A 27,375-nucleotide genomic window follows, 5' to 3' on the forward strand; every position below is an offset into this window, starting at 1 on the left:
GCAAACATTGCAGTATTCTTGTTAAATCGACTTCCCACCAAAGCAGTAAATGGGAAGACTCCTTTTGAGATTTGTTATGATTATAAACCTTCCTTGAAAAATTTTAAAGTATTTGGATGCTTGTGTTTTACTTATGTGCCACAAATTAAGAGAGACAAGCTAGACAAGAAAGTTGAACCTGGTATCTTTGTGGGATATAGTTCAGTATCTACAGCTTATAGAGTTTTCCAACCTCACACAAGGAAAATTCTGATAAGCAGGGATGTATACTTTATGGAGAATGAGAAATGGAGCTAGAATGATACTGAAAAGATGTCGATAGCTGATTCTTTGCAAAATCAAGATGAGTTAATTGATGATGCACCCGTGAGAGACACTAGATTGCTCTAAGATATTTATGAAAGATGCAATGTAGCAGTTCTAGAACTTGCAGGATATTGGGATGCAAAGGAGGATCCAAAATGGAGTGCTGCAATGTAGGAGGAGCTTGTCATGATTGATAAAAGTCAGACTTGGGAACTCGTTGAAAGGCCTGAACACAGAAAAGTCATAGGTGTGAAATGGGTGTTTAGAACAAAGCTGAATGTAGATGGCTCAATCAACAAACATAAAGCAAGGTTAGTAGTAAAGGGGTATGCTCAAATTTTTGGAGTAGATTTCTTTGATACTTTTGCTTCGGTTGCAAGGCAGGATACCATTAGGATGTTGCTAGCTATTGTAGCATAGAAGGGATGGAAAATCTGCCAACTTGATGTCAAGTCAGCTTTTTTAAATGGATTTCTGGAGAAAGAAGTCTATGTTGAGCAACCTGAAGGTTTACTTGTGATAGGACATGAGGACAAAGTCTATCTATTAAAGAAGGCTTTATATGGTTTGACACAGACCCAGGAGCCTGGTACAACAGGATTGATGAGTACTTATCAAAACTAGGCTTTGTTAAAAGTCTTAGTGAATCCACTTTATACATCAAAGGTGATTAAGCTAACTTCATTGTGATCTCTTTGTATGTTGATGATCTCTTAGTCACTGGCAGCAATGTAGAACTTATTCAGGATATGATGCAAGTCTTTGAGACGACAGACCTAGGAGAAATGTCCTATTTCCTTGGTATGGAGGTTAAGCAGAATGAAGGTGATATCTTCATCTGTCAAAGAAAGTATGCAAAGGAGATTCTGAAGAAATTCAACATGGAGAACTGTAAAGGCATGAACACTCCTATGTGTCAAAAGGAGAAGTTATGCAAGGATGATGGTTCAGAACAAGTGGAAGAATCACTCTACAGAAGCTTAATGGGTTGCTTAATGAATCTCACAGCAACAAGACCATATATCTTGTATGTTGTAAGTGTACTTTCAAGATTTATGAATTGTGCTAAAGAATCTCACTTTAAAGCAGCAAAAAGAGTGTTGAGGTATGTCAAGGAGACTTTAAATTATGGAATGAAGTTCAGTCAATCACAAGATTTCAAGTTGCAAGGCTATTCTGATAGTGATTGGGTAGGGTCTTTAGATGACATGAAAAGCACCTCAGACTACTGTTTTAGTTTTGGATTAGGGATGTTCTCTTGGTGTTCCAAAAAACAAGAAATTGTTGCACAGTCAACCGCTGAAGCAAAATTTATAACAGCCACAACAGCTGTTAATCAAGCCTTATGGCTAAGGAAAATGCTAATTGATTTGCACTTGGAGCAAGATACAACTACTGAAGTAATGGTGGACAACCAGGCAGCCATAGCCATCTCTAAAAATCCAGTTTTTCATGGAAAAACAAAGCATTTTAGCATCAAATTATTTTTTCTTAGAGATGTACAGAGGGATGGTGCAGTGTGCTTGAAGTACTGCAAGACTGAAGACCAGCTGTCAGATATCTTTACCAAAGCACTTCCAAGAAGCAGATTTAAGTTACTGAGATAGAAACTTGAACTTGTCAACCACTGATACAAGGAGGAGTGTTGAACGTGTGTATCAGCAGTTGCCTATTAATTTGTTTTCTGCTAGCTGTTTGACCGAGTCTTAAGGACTGTTTATTTTATTTTTTTGTTACTTAGTAGCTGTTATTAGTGACTATTGTTTAGGAAGTCAGTTATTGTCTTTATGATTTCTTTCAGTTACAAAACTATCTATTTAAATAAATTATTATTCAATAAAAAGTGTGCATTCATCTCCCTTCATTCTATGAGTTACGTTTATTATCCTACAACCACCAAGAATATGAACAATTGCAATCCTTTGTAATTTTAGAATCGGGAACCAAAAAGTCCTATTAAGGATTCAAATCTTTGTTTGGCATTTCATCAAATACTTTATAGACAATAATTTTCTCAATTAGATAATGGTATTGAATACCTCAAACTTTAAGGGGACAAATTGATTTTCTTAAATGATGATATCAAGGATTTGATTCATCAAGGCATTTCATAATATTTATTATCCATTTTTCACAAATAATGTTGCTGCATATGCTTACAATCTTGCCATGTATAATCTCTTTGGGGAGGGAGCATGTGTGTTTAAATTTCCCCAATCTCAAGGATCCCAGGGCTATAGTTTGGGAGCCACAAGGTGGTGGCTTATGATTGTGGAAGAAGGAGAAGGAAGGGTAAAACAAGAAACACGTTGTTTGGTTCTCTATGCCAACGTTTATCGTTGCGGTGCTAATAATGATGTTGGTGGCGGCGATTCACAACAAGATGATTTGTTGGAGCGTTGCCTTGACATTTTGCTCATAGCCTCAGATGGCGGAGAGAAGACGAAGAGGGGAAACAAATGGGAGAGAAGTTTTTACTGACATTTTAGTCCAAAACATTGTGTGTTGACATAAAATGTCTCCTAAACATATGAATTTGACATGTTAGTTAGGACGTGTCATGTATGCACTCAACATTAACGGAAACGGAAACGAAGATCACTTGACGACAAGACTATGTTGTCGGTACATTTACACAATTATGTATTAAATTGATCATTTCCATAACACATGAACAAAATTGTCAACTAGTGTAAAATGCAGGAACGAAATTGATCATTTACTTGCCCAAGAGTTAAGGGAGAGCCATTGGTGGGGTTGCTGGAAGTATTAAAGAAGTGGACCCTTTAAGTAGGTTAGGCTAATCCTGGATATCCAGGTACTTACGGGGTTGCTATTTATACAACACTTTCTTTTCTAGGTATGGTGCATTTTTTTTCTTTTCTTTTCAAAGTTGGATTTTAGCTTCTCTAAAACTTTCTCTGTTTTCGGCTTCTATAATTTTGAAACTTACCACTTTTGGTTGCTTTAAATAGCGCTTTATAGAAAGACAAAAAATAGTTTAGTTTGTGTTTGAAAGACTAAAAATGATGTATTTCAAAATTAAAGGAACTGAAAACTGGAAAATTTTTAAAGGAATTAACATTGAATTTTGTAAATTTTAAAGGGATAAAAAACATATTTTATCCAAATTTAAAATAGTCTAGACGGATAAAATGTTTTATAACCATGATGCAGCCTGAATCAAGCAAAACTTACAAAGAAGAATCCTAAGTAGAATAAAAGGAAGTGGATCTCCTTTGAGAATATTGCCCTGCACTTTTTGATTAAAAAGAGGATTATCCATGAAAATTTACACACATTTTTTTTGGGGTCAAATTTTTTTAAAATCTGTAAATCACTTTTTGATTTATTTAATTCATATTTTGCAAAAATAAAATAAATTATTGTACGAAATTTTTTCTTTTGGATTTAGATCAACAACACAAATATTAACGGAAAAATAATTTTAACTAAGCATATCATAAAATAATTTAAAAAGTAAAAGTTTCGAAAGAAATGAGAAAAACAACCCTTCCCTTTCTATAAACTAAAGTTACTAAACTAATAATTCGTCTTATTTTATCCTTCTACTTTACGCTAAATTAAGATATTTTGGGTTTTGGATAACAATAACAATATCATTCAAATTGTAGAAGTCAAGAGGAAAAAAAAGACAAGAATAATATATTCTCGAATCAACTTAATGAATAGTAAGTACCCGGTTCAGTTTGTCCTCTTCTCGAATCAGCTTATAAATAGTGAATATCTGACTCATCGATGTCTTCATGCTTTGTTTAGATTTAGAAAATAAAGAATGCAAATGAAAAAGAAAGGAAAAGTAGTTCGTAAATAAAACCAAATAAACTCTTTGTTTATAATTTATAATAACTTACACATTTAACCAACTTAGTCAGACAGCTTGACAAGTTAATCATTACTCTATGAGTACATTAAAATTATAACCGTTATTTTGAGAGAGATTAATTTTTTTTAAAAATAAAATAAATGATAAAAAAGTGAAGATGTTATAAAAAAGAGAAGTGATAAAAATAACTTCTTTAACACACTTTCACTAATTAGTTAAAATTTATTAAAATTATAAAATTAAGACATAATTATTCTTTAATTAGTTAAAATTTATTAAAAATTATAAAATTAAGACATAATCATTAAACATGATATGAAACACATCAAATTTTATTATTTTCAATAATTTTTAGCTGAAGAGAGAATGTATGTTTAAAACTTAAAATAATGTGTTAAATATTGTGTTCCTCATATTTCTAGTTAAAAAATACTATAGAAATATATTATCAATAATATAAAACCAGTTAAAATAAAACAAAACAAAACAAAACATAATTGTTTTAATGTGCAAAAGTATCTATCGGCGCATGTTAGCACGGCACGCCATTTTATTGTTGATAGTAATGAAAGATTGTGTCAGGATGTGTCGTGTGACAAAAAATAATGCAGATTTTGGATAAGCATGCCGCAATACAGCGTAGGACAAGACATTAGTATTACGTGGACATGAAGCAGTTCATCACACACAACATGTACTCTCATCATAATCGTCCACGTTTCTTCATGCTCCAAAGTCAACGAATTATGTTCCAAGTTTTTCATATCAAACGGTGTTGATCTTAGTCGTAGGAAGTAGCTAGTGGAGTGTTTGCAGATTGAGGGTCCTTCTCTTCAGTTATTTATGGGGATGTGTAAAGAGAAAAGGAATTCTAAATAACTTGCCAGCATTGGCGTTAGAGAGAGAGTTATTATGGTGACTATGGAAGAGAGTCCAAGGAGCCCAGAGGCGAAGCTGGGGTTGCGAGTGGAGGATTTATGGGACATTCAAGAACCACAGCTAAGTCCTGATGAGAAGCTCAATGCTTGCTTTGAAAGCATCCCTGTCTCTGCCTTCCCTCCACCTCCTTCAAATCAAGGTAGTTATGTTTTATGATTCATCATTTCATTGTGTATCATACTCGCATCACATGTCAATTCTGCGCAAGGTTTTAAAAAATGGTCCGCAATTGCAATTTCGGGTTTTTGAGTGCAATTGTGACCGCATCGATTGTATTTATTTGCAATTTCTTACAACATCAAGGATCGTGACTGCAACTGTGACCACAGTTTAAAACCTTGATTGTTAGGGATGACCAAAACAACAAAAAAAGATTTTGTTCATACCCACATGAAAATTAATCTCTGGTATTTGTTGACACACCACACAAATATTTTGGATTAAGAGTTACAAGGTTGACTTGGTGATTGAAGAGAGAAGGGAAAGGGAGAAGTTGTGGGTTCGAATCCTCTCACTAACAAATTAACAACTAACATTCACGTATAAAAAAACCCATATAATTTGGGCTTCTGAGATGATGTTGACACTTATTTCTTCTCATAATATACCTTAGTATCTGTTATGATATGCCCCTTCTATGTCTCTTTTCAGTTTCAGCTTCAGAATGTAACTTTTCTTTTTTTTGTTATAATTTTGGGTATTCAGAAGTTGAGATAAAATCAGATGCCACCCTAGCCGAGGCAGTAAAACTACTTGCAGAACACAGCATTCTCAGTGCACCTGTGGTGGATGTAGATGCACCCGAAGATGCTAGTTGGATTGACAGATATATAGGAATAGTTGAGTTTGCTGGAATTGTTGTTTGGATTCTGCATCAGGTTGGGATCTGAATTTGATTAATTAGTTACCTGCTTTAGTGTCAAGCTTCCTCCTATCCCCTCTCCCACAAAGGCAAAAATTCGTTATATGAAAAATGATGTATGTATAGCATATTTGTGGGGTTATTTTAGAAAAGTTCAGAAGTGAGAAGTTTGGTAGAGAATGTAAAAACATGCTAAAAAGACCGTCTAATTGAATCTAGTACAAGTGTCATGTTTACCGTTAATTCAATATCCTGGTGGGGTGATGTGAATTTTGTTTCTGGATTCCGGGTAGAAGGTTGATTTGATTGTTAATTTCATGGTAAATGTTCACTAATTGAAAAATGATGTTACATGGTTGATGTTGAAGTTATTTTTATGGGTGCTATTTTCACACTTTTTCAATATGACAATCAATGCTGTTGACAGTCTGAACCCACATCTCCTAGGAGTCCATCCAGTGGAGCTGCTAATACGGCTGCAGTTACTGGAGTAGCTTATGAAGCATTAGGCCTTGAATCTGCTGCGACAACTTCAGGCAATTTTTTCGAGGATCTGACTTCTTCTCAGCTATATAAGAATACCAAGGTTGTATGTTGGCCATATCAGTGTAAACTAAGAAGTTATTTTGTTTTAATTGGTTCTTGTTGCAGCTGTTCACTTAGTTTGATCTGATCTTATTTATTTGTCAGCAGCTAATGCTTTAGCAAACAGGTTCGTGACATTTCAGGGTCATTCCGTTGGGCCCCATTTCTCGCTTTGGAGAGATCAAACTCATTTTTGACCATGCTTTTGCTGCTTTCCAAGTACAAGATGAAGAGTATTCCTGTGGTGGACTTGGGTGCTGGTCGAATTGACAACATTATTACACAGTCTTCTGTAATTCACATGTTGGCAGAATGTGCTGGTCTTCAGTGGTTTGAGAGTTGGGGAACCAAGAAACTTTCTGAAGTTGGTCTTCCCATGGTGACACCAAATCATATTATCAAGGTGAGTAACTATCTTAAGTTGAATTTCTGCATCATGGTGGGAAATAATGTACATCAGCTTATACCTCACCTTAAATAATGATGAAGCCCTTCCATATTGCAATGCATCTTCTACAACACAAAAGGTTATTGACATAAATCTGTGATATAATGTACAAAACCTCAATACTTTACAAGTATTCTAACATTAAGGTTTCTTACAATATGCCAATTACCGCAGCATACCAACTATAATCCATTATGCCTTAAACCCTCACAAGACACCTCCTTTCTTGCATGTGCCATTTGTTGTATAGGCATAAGTGCAGACATCCATCTACTTCGTTATAATATGGTATACATCAAGCTTCTCAATGCATTGAAATATGTCAAGTATGACAATGGATTCTCATAATTCTAAAGCAAAAGTTTCCCAGATGTTTTATTAAGCTTATAACTACTGCACTTAAAAATATATGGCTAATGCTAGTTATTTCCTTTTCCCCATTCAAGTAGCTAATTAATCTTTAGTAATAGATGGGTTTCCTTGTTTTCAGGTTTATGAGGATGAACCAGTGCTTCAAGCATTTAAACTGATGAGGAAAAAGAGGATTGGAGGGTTGCCAGTGATGGAAAGGGGTGGCAGCAGGGCAATTGGTAACATAAGCCTGCAAGATGTTCAATTCCTCCTAACTGCTCCTGAAATCTACCATGATTATAGGTTTGTCATCACATTTCAACTGATAAATAAGAACTTCTTTATACAGCACTACCATCTTTCTTTTTCTGTTTTATCTGTTACATACTAACTATATATTCACACACTATGACAGATCTATTACAGCAAAAGACTTCCTGACAGCCGTTAGAAGCTACTTAGAGAAGCATGAAGGGGCCTTTCCAATGTCAGGTGACCTGATTACATGCAATAAGAATTGCACAATCAAAGAATTGATTCAACTGCTTGACCATGAGAAGAATCATAGGGTCTACGTTGCTGACAATGAAGGGAATCTAGAAGGACTAATCACACTAAGAGATATCATATCAAGGCTAGTACATGAACCCCGTGGCTATTTTGGCGATTTCTTTGATGGGGTTCTCCCGATGCCTCCAAACAGCAGGGTTTGACATGCATCCAGGAAGAATAACTTCTATTCCATCAGTAACAAATTGATGTGTGTTTCTCATAAGAGCTGACAACAAGATCTTAGGGCCTTTGTAACAAGCACTTAGTACTTTGCAAATTACTAGCTCTCGTATTAATGTAGGTGAAACTGTGAAATGTGAAATTTTGTGTAAATTTTTACATAATAATCGGGAGTTTTGGTTGCATTTTTCTTTTGAACAAGTTGGTCCTTAATCTCACTAGTGTTGAGATGCTACTCTGCAATTAAGAACCAGGGAACTTAACGAACCACAATTTGGTGCCCCAGAATACCAACATTTGGTATCACAATTCAGTCAATTCTTCTTGAGTGTTCGTTTGGAACAACATAAATTAAAGGTAACAATGATGCCAACGTGTTACAAGAAGGAAATTTATACTCAACAATTTGTTTTGAACATTTGCAACTTATGCTCCAAGTTCTAAACCAGTAATCCAATGCACATTATGTTTTGCACTTGCAAAGTAATCCACAATGGATGTGCAGGCATCGTGCTTGTGTTTGCACCAGTTCAGTTGAGAAAACAAAGGAAGAACAAGTGAAAACCCAACTCGCCTGAAGTTACATATCAGGTTGTCACATCCATGACCAAAGGAGTTTCTTATTTGGAAAAAGAAACTGCTCAATCCATTAATCTACAAGTTTAACTAGTTTCGCTGGAATTTTCTGATCCTAAAAGCGAGACTATTAAAGTTTTTCTTTTACAAATAAAGAATACCAAATGATCTGGTCAGTTGAGGCTTTAGCCCGAATGATAACACATCTCCCCACCAAAGATTGATCAACTTTTGATTCCCCCTGCCTGGGTCTTTCATCTATGTTCTCCTGCTATACCAGAGAAAATCAAAACAAATTTCCAAATTCAGATCAAACTGAAATCACCATCAGCTTTATGCATCAGACATGAAATAAACTTCAACTGCAATATTTCACTGGCATTACATTGTGCTATGAGCTATAAAACATACAAGAGTGACAAATTAAGGAATTGTGGACCCAAAATGGAAAAATGGCTGCACAGTGGTTGAGATTTCCATATGGTAGAGAGAGTGGTAACAGTCCTATTCCCAACACAGCAAGCATCCATTTCATTTCCTCCTCTATTTTTTTAGTTAACATTACACAACATGGTCCCTCCCCCAAAAAATAAAAACCACCAGTCTCCCAAGTCCCTCCTTCCCATGCTCCATAGAAAGAAAAGTTCAAATATGAAATTGTAACTCCAGATTAATGATAGAAACTCAGACTTTGTTGGCTTAGAGGAGGACCAATTACTGGATACAAGTCATAGACTCCTAGTAAACTAGCCATCTGAAAGTCTTACTCCAGAAAGACCCATAAGGTCTGAGGAACTGCTATGTAGAATGGTAATTTTGTAGGAATAAAATGCTACAAGTTATTGTAGAAAGGAATTGCTGTGAAAGGCAGTTATTGTGAGAGGGGAGAGTTGTGTCCCTATCTAGTTATATTCTGCAAATAGTAGTAATTTTATAAGATGTAAGTTAGTTCTTAGAGTATTGAAGAACTCTCTGGTGGAGCCTCAGCTCCAGATTTGTATCTAAAACAGTGTGCCGTTGGATTCAATAAAAATTCCCCTTTTAAATTCAAAATTGCTGTTCTATTATATAATTTCATGCCTTCTCCATCCAGTAAGATAAGGCTTTGTTGATACTAGACCAGTTAATCAAACCATAATTAGCTCAACTGTCCTATTCAAACCAACAAGCCAAATCAATATCCTCTCATGATACAAATCATATACCAAGATTAAGTTAGAATCTCAAATACAGGTTACTTCTGTCTGTTAAATTTAGCCAACTTTGTTCAGTAAGAAGCATACTGGGTAAATCTAAAAGCAAAAGGCAGCAATTTAGTCAAGCATATCATTCTTTGTAAAACATCTTGTAAGAAACTCCATTGGTTTACTGGTCCTAATGCCCATTCAGTGCCTCATCCTGACAGCATACAACGAGCTCATTAGAAAACCACAAAGCCAATATAAGTATAAAAATTCAATCTGGATAAAAGAACAAACTTCAATATAGTGTTTACCACAGTAGAAAACTGGTCTCTAATACAGTGCATGGCTTTCAGCATCATATCTATAGAATCTGTAGCCAACTGGAACTTCATATCTTGCTCTCCTGAGTGAAATAGAGCATCATTCTGTAGCTGAAAAGTATGCAGTTAAAACTATAGAATTACATAAAAGAGCATTTGATCATTTTACATTGAACACATAAAAATAAAGTCAGAACTCGGAACACTTAAATATGCACATTGATGGACAGTCCCTCCTCTACTAAAGTGCAAGAGTTGGTGTTTACCTTCAGATTGATAACAGCTGCAGGGTCTGCAGATTCTTTATCCAGATTTGCCATATTCCATGTCATAGTCTTTAATTGAGGCACAATAGTCTGCATATAATACAGTTCAAATGTTCAATCTCAGATTAAAGAACTCAATTGAGTTCACAATCACATTCACAAAATATGCAGTAAAATAGTTGACCTGATCTTTCATCACATCTTCTTGCCACTCTTGCTGAAACTTGTGCAACAAAAGCATCAACAGTTTTTGCAATTCAGGCAGAACCTCACTGGGGAACAGCTTTGGAATATCCTCCTTGCTAGTGTTCTCATAAACACACCTCCTGATTAACATTCGGAGGCAAACCAGAAGCTGCAGATAGTGTTAAAACTTAAAAATGATAATCTTTTCCACAATAAATCTTCTTAGGAAAACTCTACTACTGGGTCGTGAATAAAGCAAAAAAGTTTCCCTATTAAAAAGAGAGAAACATTACTGGGTCAAGATCAGATTCATTTTGGAGCTGGAGCATTTCTTGGATGATGCATCGTTCGGTAGTGCCAAGACCAGTTTTTCTTGTTCTCCAAAGTGCTTGAAGAATGTATTCAATAGATTCTTTCGAATTTGCCCTTACCAGCACCGGCAAATGACCCCATATCGTTTGCTCCATCAAACACCACCACCACCACCACCACCGTGTCGGAGTATGATACACAAAAATTAGTGAATATTGCGATTTGGTCCCTGGTTAAAACTCAAGGCCCATAAGCAAACAAGGTGTCCGGCCCATTATTGAGTCGGTCTTCGATTTCTTTATCCTCTTTATATCTCTCTTCTTTAACATTCAAAATCAAACCACGCGCTGAATTCATGGATGAGTTACTGTAAATTTTTGTATTGAATTTCTGCTAACCAAAAAACGACGCGCTGAACTGTGCCATGGCACCGCACGATCTCCACCGTCCGTTCAAGCGACCGGCGATCTCCGATCAAGAGCGGCGCAGGGAACAGTCTCTGCTCCGCCAGGCACAGAATCGCCAAGACGCCCAGCGCCACGCGCGCTTCTTGGCCTCAGCCGCACTCTCTCTCCCACCCCAATCCTCCGAACCAGAATCCGAACCAAAACCCGAACCCGAATTCGAACTCGCGGAATTCGAAGCCGGTTCGGATTCCGGCTACGAGAGCCTCGACTCATCGGAGCGTCGAAGCTGAAAGCCGTGGAAGCTCGCAAGTGGTTCGCGAAGCAGCTCATGCTCCCCGAGTGGATGATCGATATTCCCAACAACCTCGCTCAAGACTGGTCCTTTTTTCCTTCCTAACCTCAATTTCCTCGAACCTCTCTCTCTGCTTCGCTACAGCTTCCACATTAACTTAAACAAACTCCGTTTTCTATCGTTTTCAGGTTCGTCTTCGCTCGCCCTTCCGGGAAACGGTGTTTCGTCGTTTCGTGCAACGGAGCGACGATAAGCCGTCTGCGGAACGGTGCCGTTCTGCATCGGTTTCCCTCCGGCTTGCCGAGCGGGGCAAGGAAGAAGGACCCCTCCTACTCTATATTGGACTGCATCTTTCACGAGGTCTGAATTTGCTACTTTTCTAGGTTATTCGAATGAATGTCGTGTTTTTGTTTTCTGTTTTTTTTTTCTTTGTATGTGATTTTTGGGGTGGCACAGGCGGATCAAACTTATTACGTTATTGACATGGTTTGTTGGCGGGGTTACCCTCTGTCTGATTGCACCGCGGAGTTTAGGTTCTTCTGGTTGACCTCGAAGCTTGCAGAAACTGATGCCTTTGAACCTCCCTCGCATTATCACAAGTACAGGTTTAGTTTGGTTCCGGTGTTTAATTGTGATTCGAATGGTCTCTATGCTGCTTATTCAGCACCAGTGCCTTATGTCAAAGACGGTCTTCTTTTTTATAACAAGTAATTAGTTACTCTTTCTTTCATATAAAGCAAAAAGTGCTAGCCTAATGGATGTTTTCATGCTGCTGTTGAGTTCATACCGAACTTTTGGGGTCTCTGGCGAGTGTGTTCTTCTAGTGCGAACATGATTATTTTGCATAATTGTTTAGAACTGTAGTGTTTTCAACTTATGCCATGGTTCTTGTTGCCCGTATTACTTGTTGTGTCTGGTGAGGTTTCAGTTGATAAATCTGCTTGCTGTTTTCATTTGTCTGGGTTTTTATTTTGAGTTGATGTCTTCTTTAGGCATGCTCACTATCAGGCAGGAATTACGCCGTTAGCATTAGTTTGGAAGGATGAGAACTGTAGTCAATATGTTTTGGACACAGACAGTAAAGGACAGGTTCCAAACCAACAGCAGGTTTTTCCCTTGCTTCCTTTATGTCTTATTGTTCATTGCTTTGCTTTCCATGCCTTTTCTTTACTGCCTATATTTCCGTTTTTTGCTTTTGAGGATTTCTAGCCCTTGGGATTGAGAAGTGTATGTATGGATTACTGGTTCCCCTTGTTAGGAACTTCATGTATAATTTTTTCTTGCTTCATGTTCATTGCATCCATCTACTGTCTAAGAAAATTGCTTTGCTTTCCATGCCTTTTCTTTACTGCCTATATTTCCGTTGTTTGCTTTTGAGGATTTCTAGCCCTTAGGATTGAGAAGTGTATGTATGGATTACTGGTTCCCCTTGTTAGGAACTTCATGTATAATTTTTTCTTGCTTCAATGTTCATTGCATCAATTTTGATGATTATGTATATGAAATTTTAGATATTTTCAATGTTGTTAAATATGTAGTTTAATCAGTGTTGTCAAATGGCGGTTATGGCGGTATGGCATGGCGGATTTTTGAAAAAATGCAACCAAATAGCGGTGGCGTTGCGGGTTTCAAATGGCAGCACCATGGCGGCCGCCATAGGTTTAACAGTGGTGGCAAAATGACGGAAGAAACGTTTTTTTTTTTTAAAATTTTCCCAAAATGATAGATTGGGCCATCTTGGGCTGACTTGACCCAACCCTAAACTCGGTTTTGGAATCAAAATGGGATGAGCAGCACACATCAGTGCGAGCACCACGCGAACTCCCGAAGTTGACGACGGCACCACACACTAAGGTGAGTTCTCTCACGGTCTCACCCGAAGTCGACGACAGCACCACACACCAGCGCGAGTTCTCTCACGGTCTCACCTGAAGTCAACAACGGCACCACGCGAGCACCACGCACCAGTGCGAGTTCTCTCACGGTCTCATCTGAAGTCGACGACAGCACCACGCGAGCACCATGCACCACGCACACGAGCAACGGACGGCGACAGCGATGGCTACTACAGACGGCGTCGGCTACAAACGACGACGGCAACACCCTAGTTCTGTTTTTTTTTATTCTGTTTTTTTTTTGTTTCTGTTCAGCCCTTTTTTTTTATATTTTTTTTATCTATTGTTATATATATATACATACATACATATATATATATATATATATATATATATATATATATATATATATCCGCCATTAACAATATTGTTAACAATAGAAATTTACTTATATTTTGAATAACATTATTCGTTAAACTAAAGTGGTGAGATAAAATATTATTTACTTTTTAAATTGTACGATAGTTTATAGATTTTTTTTGCTAACCATCGTAATTAAGGCCTTTGACTCTCCGATGAAATCTTGAGATATTTCCACAAACTTTAGTCCTTTGGGTTAGCTATGGGACTGAGTCTCTGTCTGGGGCTTAATCATACTTGTAGACTTGATCTACTTTGAGAATTTTAAATTTACCGGTTGGATTAATGAATTTCCCTGGCTTAATATGTGATATTGCTTAATGATTTTCCCTGGCTTTCCAAACAGGTGGTTTTGGAGCTTCAAGACGATGGAAAACTGACTACCTCGGATGATCCTCCTATGGTATTTGGCTGTTTAGATGGAAGCTTTATACAACAGGTTTGTTTGAAAGAGGTCTATATATAATTGTAAATTGGCATCCTATGCTTAATCTAGTATTGACTTGTGAGGCTCATTTAATTGGAAGTTTCTGCTACTATATAATCTCACATTGTTTCTAGGAAATTGATGTTTTTTACAGCACTGAACTGATAAAAATGGTTGGTTGAGAAATATTAATTCTGGATGTGTTAGTATGATAGAGTTCCTGTCATGAAATTTAGCAATTATGTAACTTTCTTTAATTTTTGCAGTCAGGTTTGCATTCAGGATGTCTTCTACGGTTTTCAATTGGAGAGGGAGGATTAGTTTTGATGGATGGGAAGCTTGACAAAGCTGATCTACATTATCTTGGCAAGGCCAATCGAGCTCGTGCCTCTGCTGATAGTTTTTCTAAGGTGCTAAGGGAATATTTCAGCAAAGCTCTAAGTTTTTGCGACTTCTCCTTTCATTTAAAGATTAAAATTTTACTCTGGATGGATTGTATGCATGTGGAAAATGTAACAATGTTAATGGAAACAATTTGAAGGGAATATAATTTACTGAACTACCAATTGTGTTGTCCAAAGAAGGCAAAGATTTACTTAAATATCAATTGAAAGATTTTGACATTGAATATCTCTTCAAAAGATTAAAATCACATCAAATGTATCTTTATTGTGATGCATGGTAGTTTGCTTGACAGAAGAACTATTCTGATTCACTTTTAATCTTTGGACTTTGGTTGACCAAATTGGTAGTTTGGTCTGATATAATTGTATTAGGATTAGACGTACCATTTGATTTTAGGGTAGATTCTACTTACTACCTTCACTCTAATAATTATAGTATTTTTGGGGATTTCCCTTATAAAAAATAACTAGCATGTGTTTTAATTTAAATGCTTTATGGAATGGAGAATTAGTCAGTGGGTTTAGTTTATATTTGGTATATTATATTTCACAAGTGCCTTTTGATTTTTCTGTTATTGCTATGATCTTTCAAAAGGAAGTAATTTCTTCAACCTTTTGACATGACTTGTGATGATTCCTTTTATTTTCTTTTTAATACACAAAATTTATTAAGAAATGAGATACAAATGCCAGAGGATAGGGTATCTTCAAAAACTAAACCAAGACAAAAAGGAGAAAAATAAACTACGAGCATGAAACATGTAATACTGCATGCCAATCTCTCTGCAGATCAACCAAAGGTAGGCCTCCTTAAAATACCTTCAGCAGAATATCGCAAGAAAGCTAAGTGAAAAAATGCTATCCCAAATGAACTCCAAAAGCATTGCTCGACCAGTGAAAGTTCTAGCATTTCTTTCTGACCGTATACCCTAAACATGATGCCTTTAATTTATCTTATGGATTATGGAAACTGTTGTGTACTACACAATGGTAATTTAGCTAGAAGTTTTGGTAGGCTTTCTCAATTCTCTGCAAAAGAAGATGACAGTTTCCTGAGAAGAATTGATTTTTGTTGTTGCTTGTTCTTTTTTCTAATATTCATGTGGTAGGGCTGACCCTGTAAGTGCCCAGATTGGAAAGGCAAGAGAGAGTATGAGAATTTTATCAAATTAGTTTGCTTATTTTGCTTGTTAATCTGACTTACTAGTTGTCTGAAGAAGACTTTCACGATCCATATAGATTCCCAATCAGTGTGTTCATCATTCATTGTGTTTGGAGGTTTTATTTACAACAATGCTGCGATTTTACAATTTCAGGTTATGTTCCAACACAGTGTTCGACACTCTCCCCTCAGAATTGATGGTCTGCTGGAATCTGTCAGTTTACCAGTTGATCAAGAAAGCAAAGCTTGTGATATTGAGATGGATGGTTGACAAGGAATTCATTATGGGTTGCATCAGTTTTTTATCCTGAGCGCAATGTTAAGGTTTTTCACCTTAAATTTTTGGTTCACTAGGATGCTTATTTCTGTGAAGGCTTCCATAATTTATATTGGGGATTCAGAAGATTAATAGCTACCACACATGCTGAGGCAGAGGCTTGAAATAGTCATACCTATTGTGACTGTAAACGAAATTTCTTCAACCCAGATGGGAGCAGGTGCACATATGCATGTTATCTTTCTAGTTCATTTAATGCTGGTAGTCTAATCATTGTATTCGATTGAGTTTTATTATTTCGAGCCATGTAGTGTATGGTGTAGCATATTAATTGTACAGTCTATTATAATTTTAAAGTTGAAATCACTGCATATATGAAGTTATCTGCCAGACTTCCTCTATCTTACCCTTCAAAGCACTGATACTTGAAATGGATTGTCATATGGTATTTGGTATGTATCTCGTTTGATTTGATTGAGGACGCCTTCTAGCATGGGAGAATGGCATAGTTTCTGCACCGTAGGAAACTTTTCTCAGCCTTTGGATATATCTTTTATTCAATGGATTGCCTTCTTTCCCTGGTCTCAACCGTAGAGAATCACTTTTTATAAAATAATATTAGCCGTACTCCATTGGCATGAATCCTCTCCGTGTAAAAAGTTGCACTCCATGCTTCAATTCATTGTGGTAGTCGAAGATTGCCACTTTGGTATCTTATTGAACAAAAATGATGATATTATTCCTCCATTGATCAAGAATTTCGATCCACTGTGATGTGGAATGATTGGGATGCTAGTTACAGCAAACCCTGCCGTCCCGACGTAGGTTTCAAAGATAATGCCAAGACCAAATCACCAAATAACATGTTTTTATTAATAAATCTAAAAAATGAAATCTATGTATCAGTCTAAGAACGCATGTTTGTGACGACGGTCAAGCACCCCAAGCTGTCAGCCTCCACGGTGCTGTACTGTAAAACAAAACAAAAGCAACAAAAAAGAGAGGAAAAAAAAAACATGGTTCAAGAGGATCTAACAACGTTGCCACAAAAAAAAATAAAAAAAATCAACTCAGAGATGGGGATCTGTAGCCATGGTTGTCGCACCCAACAGATCTGTGGCCACACCCAACTCCTTTGCACGGTGCAGGATCTATTTGATTGACACATGCTAGAATCCGTCTTGATTGAGACATATCGGATACTTGTCTAATTCTATGGAATACTTCTAACTCGTGTTTTTCAGTTGTTTTTTTTTTTTTTTTACTAATATACTACAATGGAGGGCGAACCCTGGTGCAGCGGTAAAGTTGTGCTTTGGTGACTTGTTGGTCATGGGTTCGAATTCGGAAACAGCCTCTTTGCATATGCAAGGGTAAGGCTGCGTACAACATCCCTCCCCCATACCTTTGCATAGCGAAGAGCATCTGGGCAATGGAGTACGAAGTTTTTTTTTTTATACTACAATGGTTAGATAAATAATAATATTTCATTATTTTTCACTATAATTAGAGTTGAATTATGAAACATTGATGTGTTTATTCCAATTAATGTGATTTCATGTTAATATTATATTTTATATTTTTAGCCAGTGCTACCAACGGTGCTAAAGTAAGCCTTCCTTTACAAATTTCCTATTGCAGTTGGCAAAAGATCCGCTAGGCCATTCCACCGTGGCACCGCCATTTAACAACAATGCTTAGCCATGCAGTGACATAGTTTTTAGAATTCACATTGTTCACATAATCAGAATCATGTCATCTTTGATATGTATCTATATCCGTGGTTCCTAAATCTTGCCTGGAAAGTAAACAAACTAACGTTTATTTATTTGGACATTTTATTTCACTTCAAGTTCATATCGGGTCTACACAGAGACATAACTCAGGTTGCTAGAGTGGTTTTCTCACAACCATCGTGCACACAGGCCAAAACATCTCTGTAGTCTCTTGAAATGGTAAAGGAATCATAGACCTTTCCATCACTACTTCTCTTGTACTCAAACAAGAGATATGAATGATTGAATGCCAGTCAATTTGCCAAACCCATAGTCGAGAGATCCCTGTAAAGACTCCAAATAGGGGGTGTTGGTGTGAAGTCTGACAAGTGACTTCCCCCACCACCAACAACCACATGAATTGTTCCGTTCACAGTGCCAGAGTAATTGATGCTTTTCTTGATTCACACATTGATTCTGCATCATGTACATTTGGATAATTAGAAAAATAATGTTGCTGAATTGAAATGAGAAACATTATATCTAGCTAGCCATCATATATGCATACCTGATAAATGGGGCACATTCTTTCATAGTTATGGACGTGACCATAAAATGGAATTTCTACTTTGTACTTTTGCCAAAGCTTCTGCAAACTTTCCCTTCCCATTGGCTCTTCAAATGAGCCTTCCTTGCCATACCAATCATTAGATGAGTAGTCAAGGGGACGATGAGCCGAAAAGATTAGCCATGGTTGATGCTTTCTATCTATAGTTGCAAGACAATGCTCAATGAATTTGTATTGTTCTGATCCTTCTCTCCAGTCGTGCTCACTATCTGCTACACAGAAACGAAACAGGCCATAATCTGCCTTATACCTGCATATTTGCAATGTTCATTGTTTATTGTAGTTTATGTACTAATTGATACCATCCAAAAGTAGAAAAGAATGTTTTATTTTTGTAGTTGCCAAAGCTAAAAATTGCATTATGAAGTATATGGATGAAGAGGTGTCTTTTGTAGATAAGATGAAGTTATAATTGGTAACAATTAGTGAAGGTAAAATTCACAATCTTGGACAAAGCGGAATGACAAGTTTAAATTAGAGAAGAAAATCTGATTTACTAATGTCAGACATATCATAGTTTGCATTTAGATTGATGTAACATACCAGAATTTGGCTCTATTCTCAGCAGGAAAATAATACATGGTTTCTGCAAAAACTCCACATTCTCCACCTGAATCTGGAGTATCAAAAAGTGATCCTGTGTTTGGCCAGTCACGTTCATGATTTCCACTGCAGTGTGAATGGACCGAATATTTTCAGTGTTGTTCGAAGGTGCTCATTTTGATTTAGATGTCAATGATATAAAATGATAGCAATCAAAAGAACCTTGCGATTATGTATGGTACTGTTGACGAAATTTCTTGCACTTGAGCTGTGAATTGGTCTCCCTGTGAGGTGTATCCATTTGCATAAGGCATATCTTCTATGTGGAAAACAATGTCGTAATAGTCCAAATCCTTTATGAGTTGGTCTGTGGTGTTGAGAGAACCAGGTTGATAATCAACATATTAATTTGAACCATCACGCTCAGCCTTGAAGAACATTCAAATGTGTATACTACCTTTCCCATGTCACCAAATATGATAACACGTTGCAAAGAGTTCTGTCCAGGATATGGGGATGTCTTAAACGAGAACTTCTTACTCCACACGCTAACCGTTAGACAGCATATGCTCTAACTTGTAAGTGTACCTGAGAAGAGCAAAACATAACCCTTCAGAAACAAATATAGTAACTAATCATAGTGTTATAAAACATAAAGGGTTGGTTATATGAATACCTCAAATTTGGCCAAAGTTCTTTTAGGAAACTTGTGTGTATAAAACTAGGGTCACGCTAGCCAACAGTTCTTGCAGGTTCACCTGTAGAAGTATAATAACAAGATATCTTCATTACACTACACTAAATTAATAGCCTACTATCAATCTCTGATGCATTGGTTTTAGCAATTCTATTGAAGTGAGTGAGGAGGGTGTGTTTGATTTCTGTTTTCTAAAACTGTTTGTAGTTTTTGAAATTATGAACAAACGTGTGCTTCCTTATCAAACATTTTTCCATGACACAGTTGAGTTTACAATAAAAAAACGTTTTAATAAACAAGACAATATGCTTCAATCCTAAGCACAAGGAAGTATTTCATACCACACATGCTGTTACGATTAAATGTCAATGTTCTAGCAGGAGATTGTCACTACTTGAAAAAGATGATTCTACATCGGTTTTATGGCACTTTTAAAGACGATTTTGAACCGTCTTTGTAACCAACGTCGTAGAAAATTTTTCTACGACGGTTCTAAAAAAATCGTCTTAAAAAAGCTACATATTCTAAGACGATTCTCAGGAAAATAACCGTCTTAGAATGTGATCACATTTTAAGACGGTTCTCTAACAACTGTCTTAGAATATAATTTTTTGAAAAAAAATTAAAATTAATTTAAGATTCTAAGATGGTTTTTCAGAAAATCGTCTTAGAATGTTTACAATCTAAGATGATTTTTCACATAATCGTCTTAGAATGTTTTTTTCAAACAAAAAATTAAAATAATTTTAAGATTCTAAGACAATTTTTTGAAAAACCGTCTCAAAATGCCTTTTTAAAAAAAAATAAAAAAACCATACAACATTTTCAATTCCTCTGACTTTTTTTTTTGCTTCATAAATGACTTTGTGTATCAAGAATTAAAGAACGACTAAAATTGTAATTTACCCCAAAAAAGAATATAGGTAAAAATAAAGTGCATTGTTATTTAATTACAAACTATAATGCATTATAAGTTTGTTGACTTGATAATAACTTCCTTAAAAATTATAAAAATAATGATTTCTAATTTGTTGATAGCATACAAACTTATGTACTGACTCTGTTAAGCTCAAAAAATAGTGTAGTATCTGATAGGTAGACCAAACACAAGCTAACTACTGGGGTGTAAGTGTAAGTAAGTAACATTAAAGGAGTAACTAAGTAAAAGGAAAACATAATCATACTGGTACAGTCACAACAGGAAGTCCTAGGAAGTTTCCTGATATGGAATACCGAACAACTGTAGCTGAAATTGTGGCAAATGGTACACTTTATTATAAGCATTTTGGGTATTTATGCCACCAATAGCTTTAAATGTCACTACAAATATGAATTTCATTTATACCTCCATTTACGTAGTCAAGTTCACCAGTCTTCAATGCATCATCTTGTATCGAGTATGCAGTCACACTGTTACAAATATTAGGCAATGTGTTATTACCTAAGAAAAAATTGCTTCCAATCCAAAGAAAGAAAGACAATATGACTTATGAGAAAATAGGACAAACCCTGTTGTTGGTGACACAATGACATCTGCCTCAACAAATATTTTCATGTGAAACTGCAACTGGCGATTCTTGACCATAATTAAACAACCATGTATCACCTTAAAAGCCTACAAAAATCCTCATATGTGGCAAATGGGGTTATATATATTTTTTCAACTAAATATGATTGTATTGAGTTTGAGAAAAATTTCTTGGATTTTGGAAAATAGTGCACAAGAATTAAGATTTACTAGCCAGAACTCAATAATCAGTAGGGTTTCTACTTTCTAGTATTGTTTCAATAATTCATACTATAATATTAAATCTTGAAACTTAGCCTTTATGACTCTATTCTGATGCCAGTGACCAAATTAGTTATACTGACTAATTAATATTGTTTTTCTGACCAGAGAAGAAGATTAGACTACAAAAGCAAAATATTTAGCAAAGAGAGGAATGCATAGTTGTCAAGATGATGACAAAATGTTGCCTTTGTTTTCTATTATTGTGGTTTCAGTTTATTGAGTTTAAACTCTCGATACCTGAATTTCTAATCCTAATTTTTCATATCACTCATTAACAAAACCAGGTCATAACTTACCTCAGTTTTTGAGCTTTAATGTACTCCTTGCCATTGAAAGCACCGTAGATATTCAGTGCTACCCTTGCGTCCCATCCAAATTCTGCAAAATGTCTTTGGTAGTAGTTTTAGTAATGTCAACAATCAACCCCTCTGTCAATTTAGAGGACAGTAATAAGGAAGAAAGCCAAGGGTTTAGGATTGCATACTTTATGAGGACAGTAATAAGGAAGATATTAAGAAAATGTTGTGAAATTGTCCAATTACAAATATCATTGTTATATACGTACGAATAGTTTTTTTTTTATTGTATAAGACTCAAATCCAAATATATTTAATGGATAAAAAATCTATATATTCATTACAGATAATGTTATTAAGTTCAAGGCTACTTCTCATCCTAAACAAATAATGCACTTTGACAATGTATTTCATATTTAAAATAATTTATAATTCTAATTATAATATTAATATAGACGTACAGTGTCAATATAAAAGCTTTTAGAATGTTAATCAATAAAAATAAATTTATGTAACTTTTAAAATAATTATAAAATTTTAAAAAATTATCATATATAACAATTCATGAATCGATGACAATAAGTACTCCATGTTATTTATTTATACTTTTTAAAACAAAAATGACTCTTAGAAGTGGTACTAGCATACCCCGAAACTACAAATGCAGCCACATGCAACATCCTCTTTAGACTGTCACCCTGTGCATAAACAAAAATATCATGAATGTGAAAAATCTCTTACAAAACAAAACAACTCCTAAAACTCGGAGCTACAACAATTAGTATTGAATTATATATGCTAGCAACACCAAAACTGACCAACAGAAATTGAAGCCTAAAGCAAAAACACGAGACAAACTTTTCCATAAATGCTAGCAAAAAGTAAAGTGAGAATAATCAGCAAATTGTTTCAATTTTTATTCAAATATCGCCATTGTTTTAACAACACAAATTTGTACTTTTGAATTTGCCTTTATGCAATTAGAAAACTGTATACCAAATGTGATCTTCAAGAAAAATGACCCCTTTGCCCAATATATAAGCACAAATAATTATTTCTGAATATATCGCTAAAAACTTTCGCTAGTATAACTACAAGCTATTTTGCTAAGAATAGAAAGAATAGCTTGACTATAAATTAAATTTGCATCTCAGCTCCCCAACAAATTAATGTTGCATAACTAATCATCAACAATAAGATGGGCTAGCTCACTTGCTATTCTGGAATGACGGTAAGACAACAATAAGAGGGTCTCTGTAGGCAACAACTTTGCAAATAGTGAACAACAAATACAGTAAGGAATTAATCACAGTTATGCCTATGCATGTTCCCAAACATTAGAGTAGTGACACAATAAATGTAAACTTGCCAATCATTAACAGTGCCTGCCATAGTAAGTTAAATATTTATAATATTGCTTTGAGTCAAGGTAGTGAGCAGTAATAGTTCCAACTAGGCAAAAAATAAAAAATCATGAAAAACCATGCTTTCCCAGAGTAACAAAAATTAATCAAGACATTTATAAGCTTCCAAATTCAAGTTAATCAAGACATTCCTTCATCCGTGGTCTAGCTCCATGAATTTGAGATTCCTATTGTAAGCCTAGTATCGAAAATTCCTTCCAAAATCACTTTGAAACCCTTCCGCTTTTCCGACTGCGACTCTGACGACTGGATGGACTCCCTCATCATCACCCCCTCCTCCTGCACAAAAGATTTCCCCTTCCCCTTATTCGATCTCAACCGCCTCATCTTCCTTCCCTTCTCCTCCTCTGTCGCCGCCTCTTCTGCGCTCCCTCTCTAACCAACCCTAGCTCCACCTCAGCCCAAATCCCCCGATTCGGACTCCGCACAGCAGCCTCTCTTAAAAGCCCTGTCGGAGTGTCCCTCCCTCTTCGAAACTGAACCGGATCAAGCTGCGGAATCCCTAAGCCATTTGTGGAAATCTATCTCCCAACATGGAAACCCCACCAAGTAAGTGGGCTTTTACTACTAGCAGGCCCTGAGCTGCAAGATGTGGGGAGACAAAGAAAAGATGGAGCCCAATAGTTGGGAGGAGTTTACACTTTCTTACAAGGCCCTGAATGACACTCGCCCTTACTCCAAGTTCTCCCACCTAGCCACCAACCAAGCCATCCTCAAAGCCACCGAAAACGCCTCCAACATCCACATCCTCAACTTCGGCATCGTCCATGGGATCCAGTGGGCTGCGCTCTTGTAAGCATTCGCCACTCGTGCCTCTGGAATTGTCACAGTTATTGGGCCGGGGCCGGTGAGGGAGAGTATAGAGGACAAGGAGCAGTGGAGGGTTCTAATGTAGCGTGCTGGTTTTGAATCACTTGCAACTGCACATACGACCCATGGCTAGTGACTTGAAGTTGCGCGATGCCCTCTTCTCACTCCAACACTTTGAAACCCTAATTCTATTCTATTTATTTATAAAAGAAAAAGACACTTGTTTTAAGACGTTTTTTTCAAAACTGTTTTAGAATGATAGTTTCTAAGGCGGTTTTTGCAAAATCGTCTTAGAATAATTGTATTTATTTACAAAAATGTCATCGCATTTCTTTCTAAGACGGTTTTCTATCAACCAATTTAGAATCAGCATCGTAAAAACAACTTTTTCTAGTAGTGTGTGCTTGCTTTTTTCCTTTGGGACCCCATTCAACAAAAGGCCTTCATCTATGTCATATCCACTTGTCCATGTAACTGTCATCTGTATTAGATAAAAATTCTCTTAAAATTGTTCTTCTTAAAAGTGGTCTAAGTATCAAGATAATATAGACTTGTGGTGAATACCATTAATTGGAGAAAGCATAAAACCAAAGGTCTCTAGCAAATATTGATAAACTTACTTCATCCCAAGACCTTCCTAGAGCAAGGCGCGGATACACAGGTGCTTTAGGATTTGCAAATGATATGGAATTGGAAACTGCCACAAGTCTTGGCTGCAATGCTCAATCAGATAAATACTACCAGCTTATCATTGAATAATTTGTTCTGAATGAAAACAACCATTTTCATACTAAGAGCATTAGTTTATGACGCTATTTTTCATGAAATATTAAAGCAGAAGAACGCAACATTGGCATACATTAGTAGTTTAGATAAAATAAAAATAAAAAAGTTGGAGATATCCAACATGGGGTTAGAAAATACAACTTACATTAGATAATCCTCCTGAAAATAGTCCAAAGGAAAAATCTGCACGTTGATTGATCAACTGGAACTTCAAAATAGCTTTCCTAGTCTTCATATATTTTGAATTAGAATGGTTGGCATACTTGTACTAATACAAAGATTCTAATAATTAACAGAGAAATTCCCCGTTGCTAAATTGTTGATTTATATCTATAAGTCAATTTTTTTGATAATATACATACAATCTATATCATAAAAATAAAAATAATCTACAATTTTGTGCTAGACAATAATTGTTTGAGGAAAGAAAAAATAAGCATAGTTTATGCAATTTTAGAGAAACGGAGTAACTTTTACATCTAAGGCTTTGATAATGACTATACTTGATTACCTTGCATAGATAGATTCTCCTTTCTTCTTTTTTGAGTAATGATGTCCTTGGCATGATTATCTTTCAAAATAGAAGCAATTACTGAAACATATTTTGGAGCTTCTGACAAAGATCTCACAACGGAGTACCCTGTGGATAAAAACTGATATTGAATGGCAATAAATTAAATGAAGCATATCCATGAAATGAAAATGTGATAAAGTCATGCCTGTGGCTGGATGCACCATGCTGGCAGTTGCACCAAATGCAAGGTTCTTTTGCTCTGTGTTCGGTAGGGATCCACCAACTGGGATATAAGACCATTCCTACATAAAATTTATTGATGAAAGGTAATTTTTGTTAGGCACTCAAAATTCAGATTCGGGCACAAAAGACGCTTTAGATGCACTAGAAGATCTTGTACATATCATATTATTGTTTAAATATTATAATGTCAGGCTAAAAGGATAGCTGAAAACTGAGCCTAAGAGGATAACACAATTAAGAAGGGAAAGAACAGGATTTCAACTCCAAAAGTGTTCTCCTTTTATATATATTTGTAAAATCCACACAATCAAGCCTAACATTTCCAATATCTTACCTCTTCGTAAGTTTTCTTAATTCTAATCCCCATTGTATTTAATCTCGAAAACATCTTCTTCTTTAGTAAATCAAAAGGCATAGCATCTTTTGATGCTAAACAGGTTTCCTGCAATTGGCATTTTTACATAAAGTGTTAACAGAACTGTAACACGTAATGTAAAAAACACTAAACTTAAGAACATGGAGCAAACCTCAAAGAACACTTTTGTACGCGACATTGGCATTGCATAAAAAAATGTTGGATAATTTGCTTCTGGACATTGAACATTTTGCTAAAGCCAGCCATCCAAACCTCGCTAAAGCTAGCCATCCAAACCCCGTTGCCATTGTTCTCGTTCTCGTCCTCTCTCAATCACGGAATCTGTCCCCTTGGAATCTGCCATGGAAGATAAATAGAATATTATCGACATCGGCGTTGAAGTTCCGCCAGTTCCGACGACTTCGGTCTTGATCGAAGGCAGTGACAGCGAGAGAGGAGGAGCACTCGTTCCAGATCCTATGGCATTACCAGATCCTGAACCCCGATAGCGACATCGTGGCCTATTGGAACCAGGTGTTCCTTGTTACGAGCCTCCTCACCCTCTTCATTGACCCTCTCTACTTCTTCCTCCCCAACGTTGGTGGCCCCGCCTGCCTCCAGGCTGATCCCAAACTCAGCCAGGAGAGGTAGATGAACTCGAATTGGTCGTCGACGGTGGAGGGAGCGACGACAGCGGTGGAGGAAGGGAGCTTAGGGAGGAGAGGGAGGAAGAAGGAGTGGAGGAAGGGTTTGGAGGCGAGGACTGGGGTATTACGGCGTCATACGAAGCTATAGCTAGGGTTAGTAACTTAAGGAACGAATATGAAGGCGGTCTTTGTTAAAACCCGTTGTAATTTAAGTTTTAAATAATTACAGCAATGTCATTGTGTTATATTCTAGGACGATTTTTCATAATTGTCTTAGAATGCGCGTCGTAAAAATAAAATACAGTATTCTTAATTATAAAAATGTTACCGCGTCACATTCTAAAACGATTTCTTTATAACCGTCTTAGAATGTGTGTTGTAAAAAATAAGTTTTTTAGTAGTGAAAATTCCATTTAATTAACTTTATTGGGGTTGTGCATATGTATGGTTCCTGTACCCAGCCAACGCCGCCGGTGTATAGACATGTTGATGAACTGTTATGTTAAAAAAAGATTTCCTTTAGTTTATTGACTTGACAAAAATTGTACTTAACACCATGAAAAATTTGATTGTTGGGACGAGTGTCCACTTTTTACGAGGTATTTTAGTTAAATTTATATAACTAAAAATGCTAGCTGATGTGCTTTTCTTTTATGCTTTGTTTGATTGTGAGGAGAGAAAAATAGTAGATGAAAATAAAAGATAAATAATTAAAAAAATAGAATGCTTGGTTGTTTGATTTGAGAGAAATAAGCAAGCAATTGACAAAATAAAAAAGTAAGATTAT

General features: G+C 36.2%; 3 protein-coding genes and 1 pseudogene across 10 annotated transcripts; 2 read left to right on the forward strand and 2 right to left on the reverse strand.

The window, feature by feature from the left end:
- The first annotated feature begins 4,822 nt into the window (after positions 1–4,822).
- LOC100780629 (SNF1-related protein kinase regulatory subunit gamma-1) lies at positions 4,823–8,255 on the forward strand. The gene is made up of 6 exons (XM_003523095.5): positions 4,823–5,231; positions 5,798–5,970; positions 6,382–6,540; positions 6,667–6,942; positions 7,478–7,641; positions 7,754–8,255. Exons 1-6 carry the CDS (start codon positions 5,066–5,068, stop codon positions 8,049–8,051), a joined length of 1,236 nt encoding a protein of 411 aa, XP_003523143.1. The 5' UTR covers positions 4,823–5,065; the 3' UTR covers positions 8,052–8,255.
- Positions 8,256–8,447: 192 nt separating this feature from the next.
- On the reverse strand, positions 8,448–11,077 carry LOC100781168 (uncharacterized). Of its 7 annotated transcripts, none has more exons than XR_414064.4 (6): positions 10,896–11,077; positions 10,601–10,771; positions 10,417–10,506; positions 10,142–10,261; positions 9,930–10,044; positions 8,760–8,914 (listed from the first exon to the last, which is right to left on the reverse strand). XR_414064.4 is itself a non-coding variant. In XM_041015001.1 (6 exons), the coding sequence occupies exons 1-5, from the start codon at positions 11,067–11,069 to the stop codon at positions 10,021–10,023; spliced, it is 579 nt and encodes a 192-aa protein (XP_040870935.1). In that variant the 5' UTR covers positions 11,070–11,077; the 3' UTR covers positions 8,760–8,917; positions 9,974–10,020. The 7 variants fall into 7 exon arrangements, 5 of the variants coding, with proteins under 5 accessions (XP_014630309.1, XP_006578706.1, XP_014630308.1 ...); XR_414063.4 differs by having other exon boundaries at positions 8,760–8,917; XM_041015001.1 differs by having other exon boundaries at positions 8,760–8,917; positions 9,974–10,044.
- A 261-nt stretch (positions 11,078–11,338) lies between these two features.
- LOC100786485 (snurportin-1) lies at positions 11,339–18,058 on the forward strand. Its single transcript, XM_014774824.3, has 9 exons — positions 11,339–11,561; positions 11,600–11,699; positions 11,802–11,973; positions 12,070–12,320; positions 12,606–12,720; positions 14,215–14,307; positions 14,562–14,705; positions 16,016–16,358; positions 17,780–18,058. The coding sequence occupies exons 1-8, from the start codon at positions 11,339–11,341 to the stop codon at positions 16,130–16,132; spliced, it is 1,215 nt and encodes a 404-aa protein (XP_014630310.1). The 3' UTR covers positions 16,133–16,358; positions 17,780–18,058.
- On the reverse strand, positions 17,945–26,782 carry LOC100787027 (probable inactive purple acid phosphatase 27; annotated as a pseudogene). The gene is made up of 14 exons (XR_005891190.1): positions 26,114–26,782; positions 25,921–26,028; positions 25,549–25,645; positions 25,341–25,469; positions 24,975–25,058; positions 24,664–24,756; positions 24,448–24,524; positions 20,063–20,111; positions 19,701–19,782; positions 19,479–19,612; positions 19,247–19,446; positions 19,025–19,150; positions 18,422–18,731; positions 17,945–18,330 (listed from the first exon to the last, which is right to left on the reverse strand). The product of XR_005891190.1 is annotated as a probable inactive purple acid phosphatase 27 (transcript).
- Between the last annotated feature and the right edge of the window lie 593 nt (positions 26,783–27,375).

The sequence above is a fragment of the Glycine max genome, chromosome 4 (genome assembly GCF_000004515.6).
Source record: "Glycine max cultivar Williams 82 chromosome 4, Glycine_max_v4.0, whole genome shotgun sequence".
Taxonomy (NCBI): domain Eukaryota; kingdom Viridiplantae; phylum Streptophyta; class Magnoliopsida; order Fabales; family Fabaceae; genus Glycine; species Glycine max.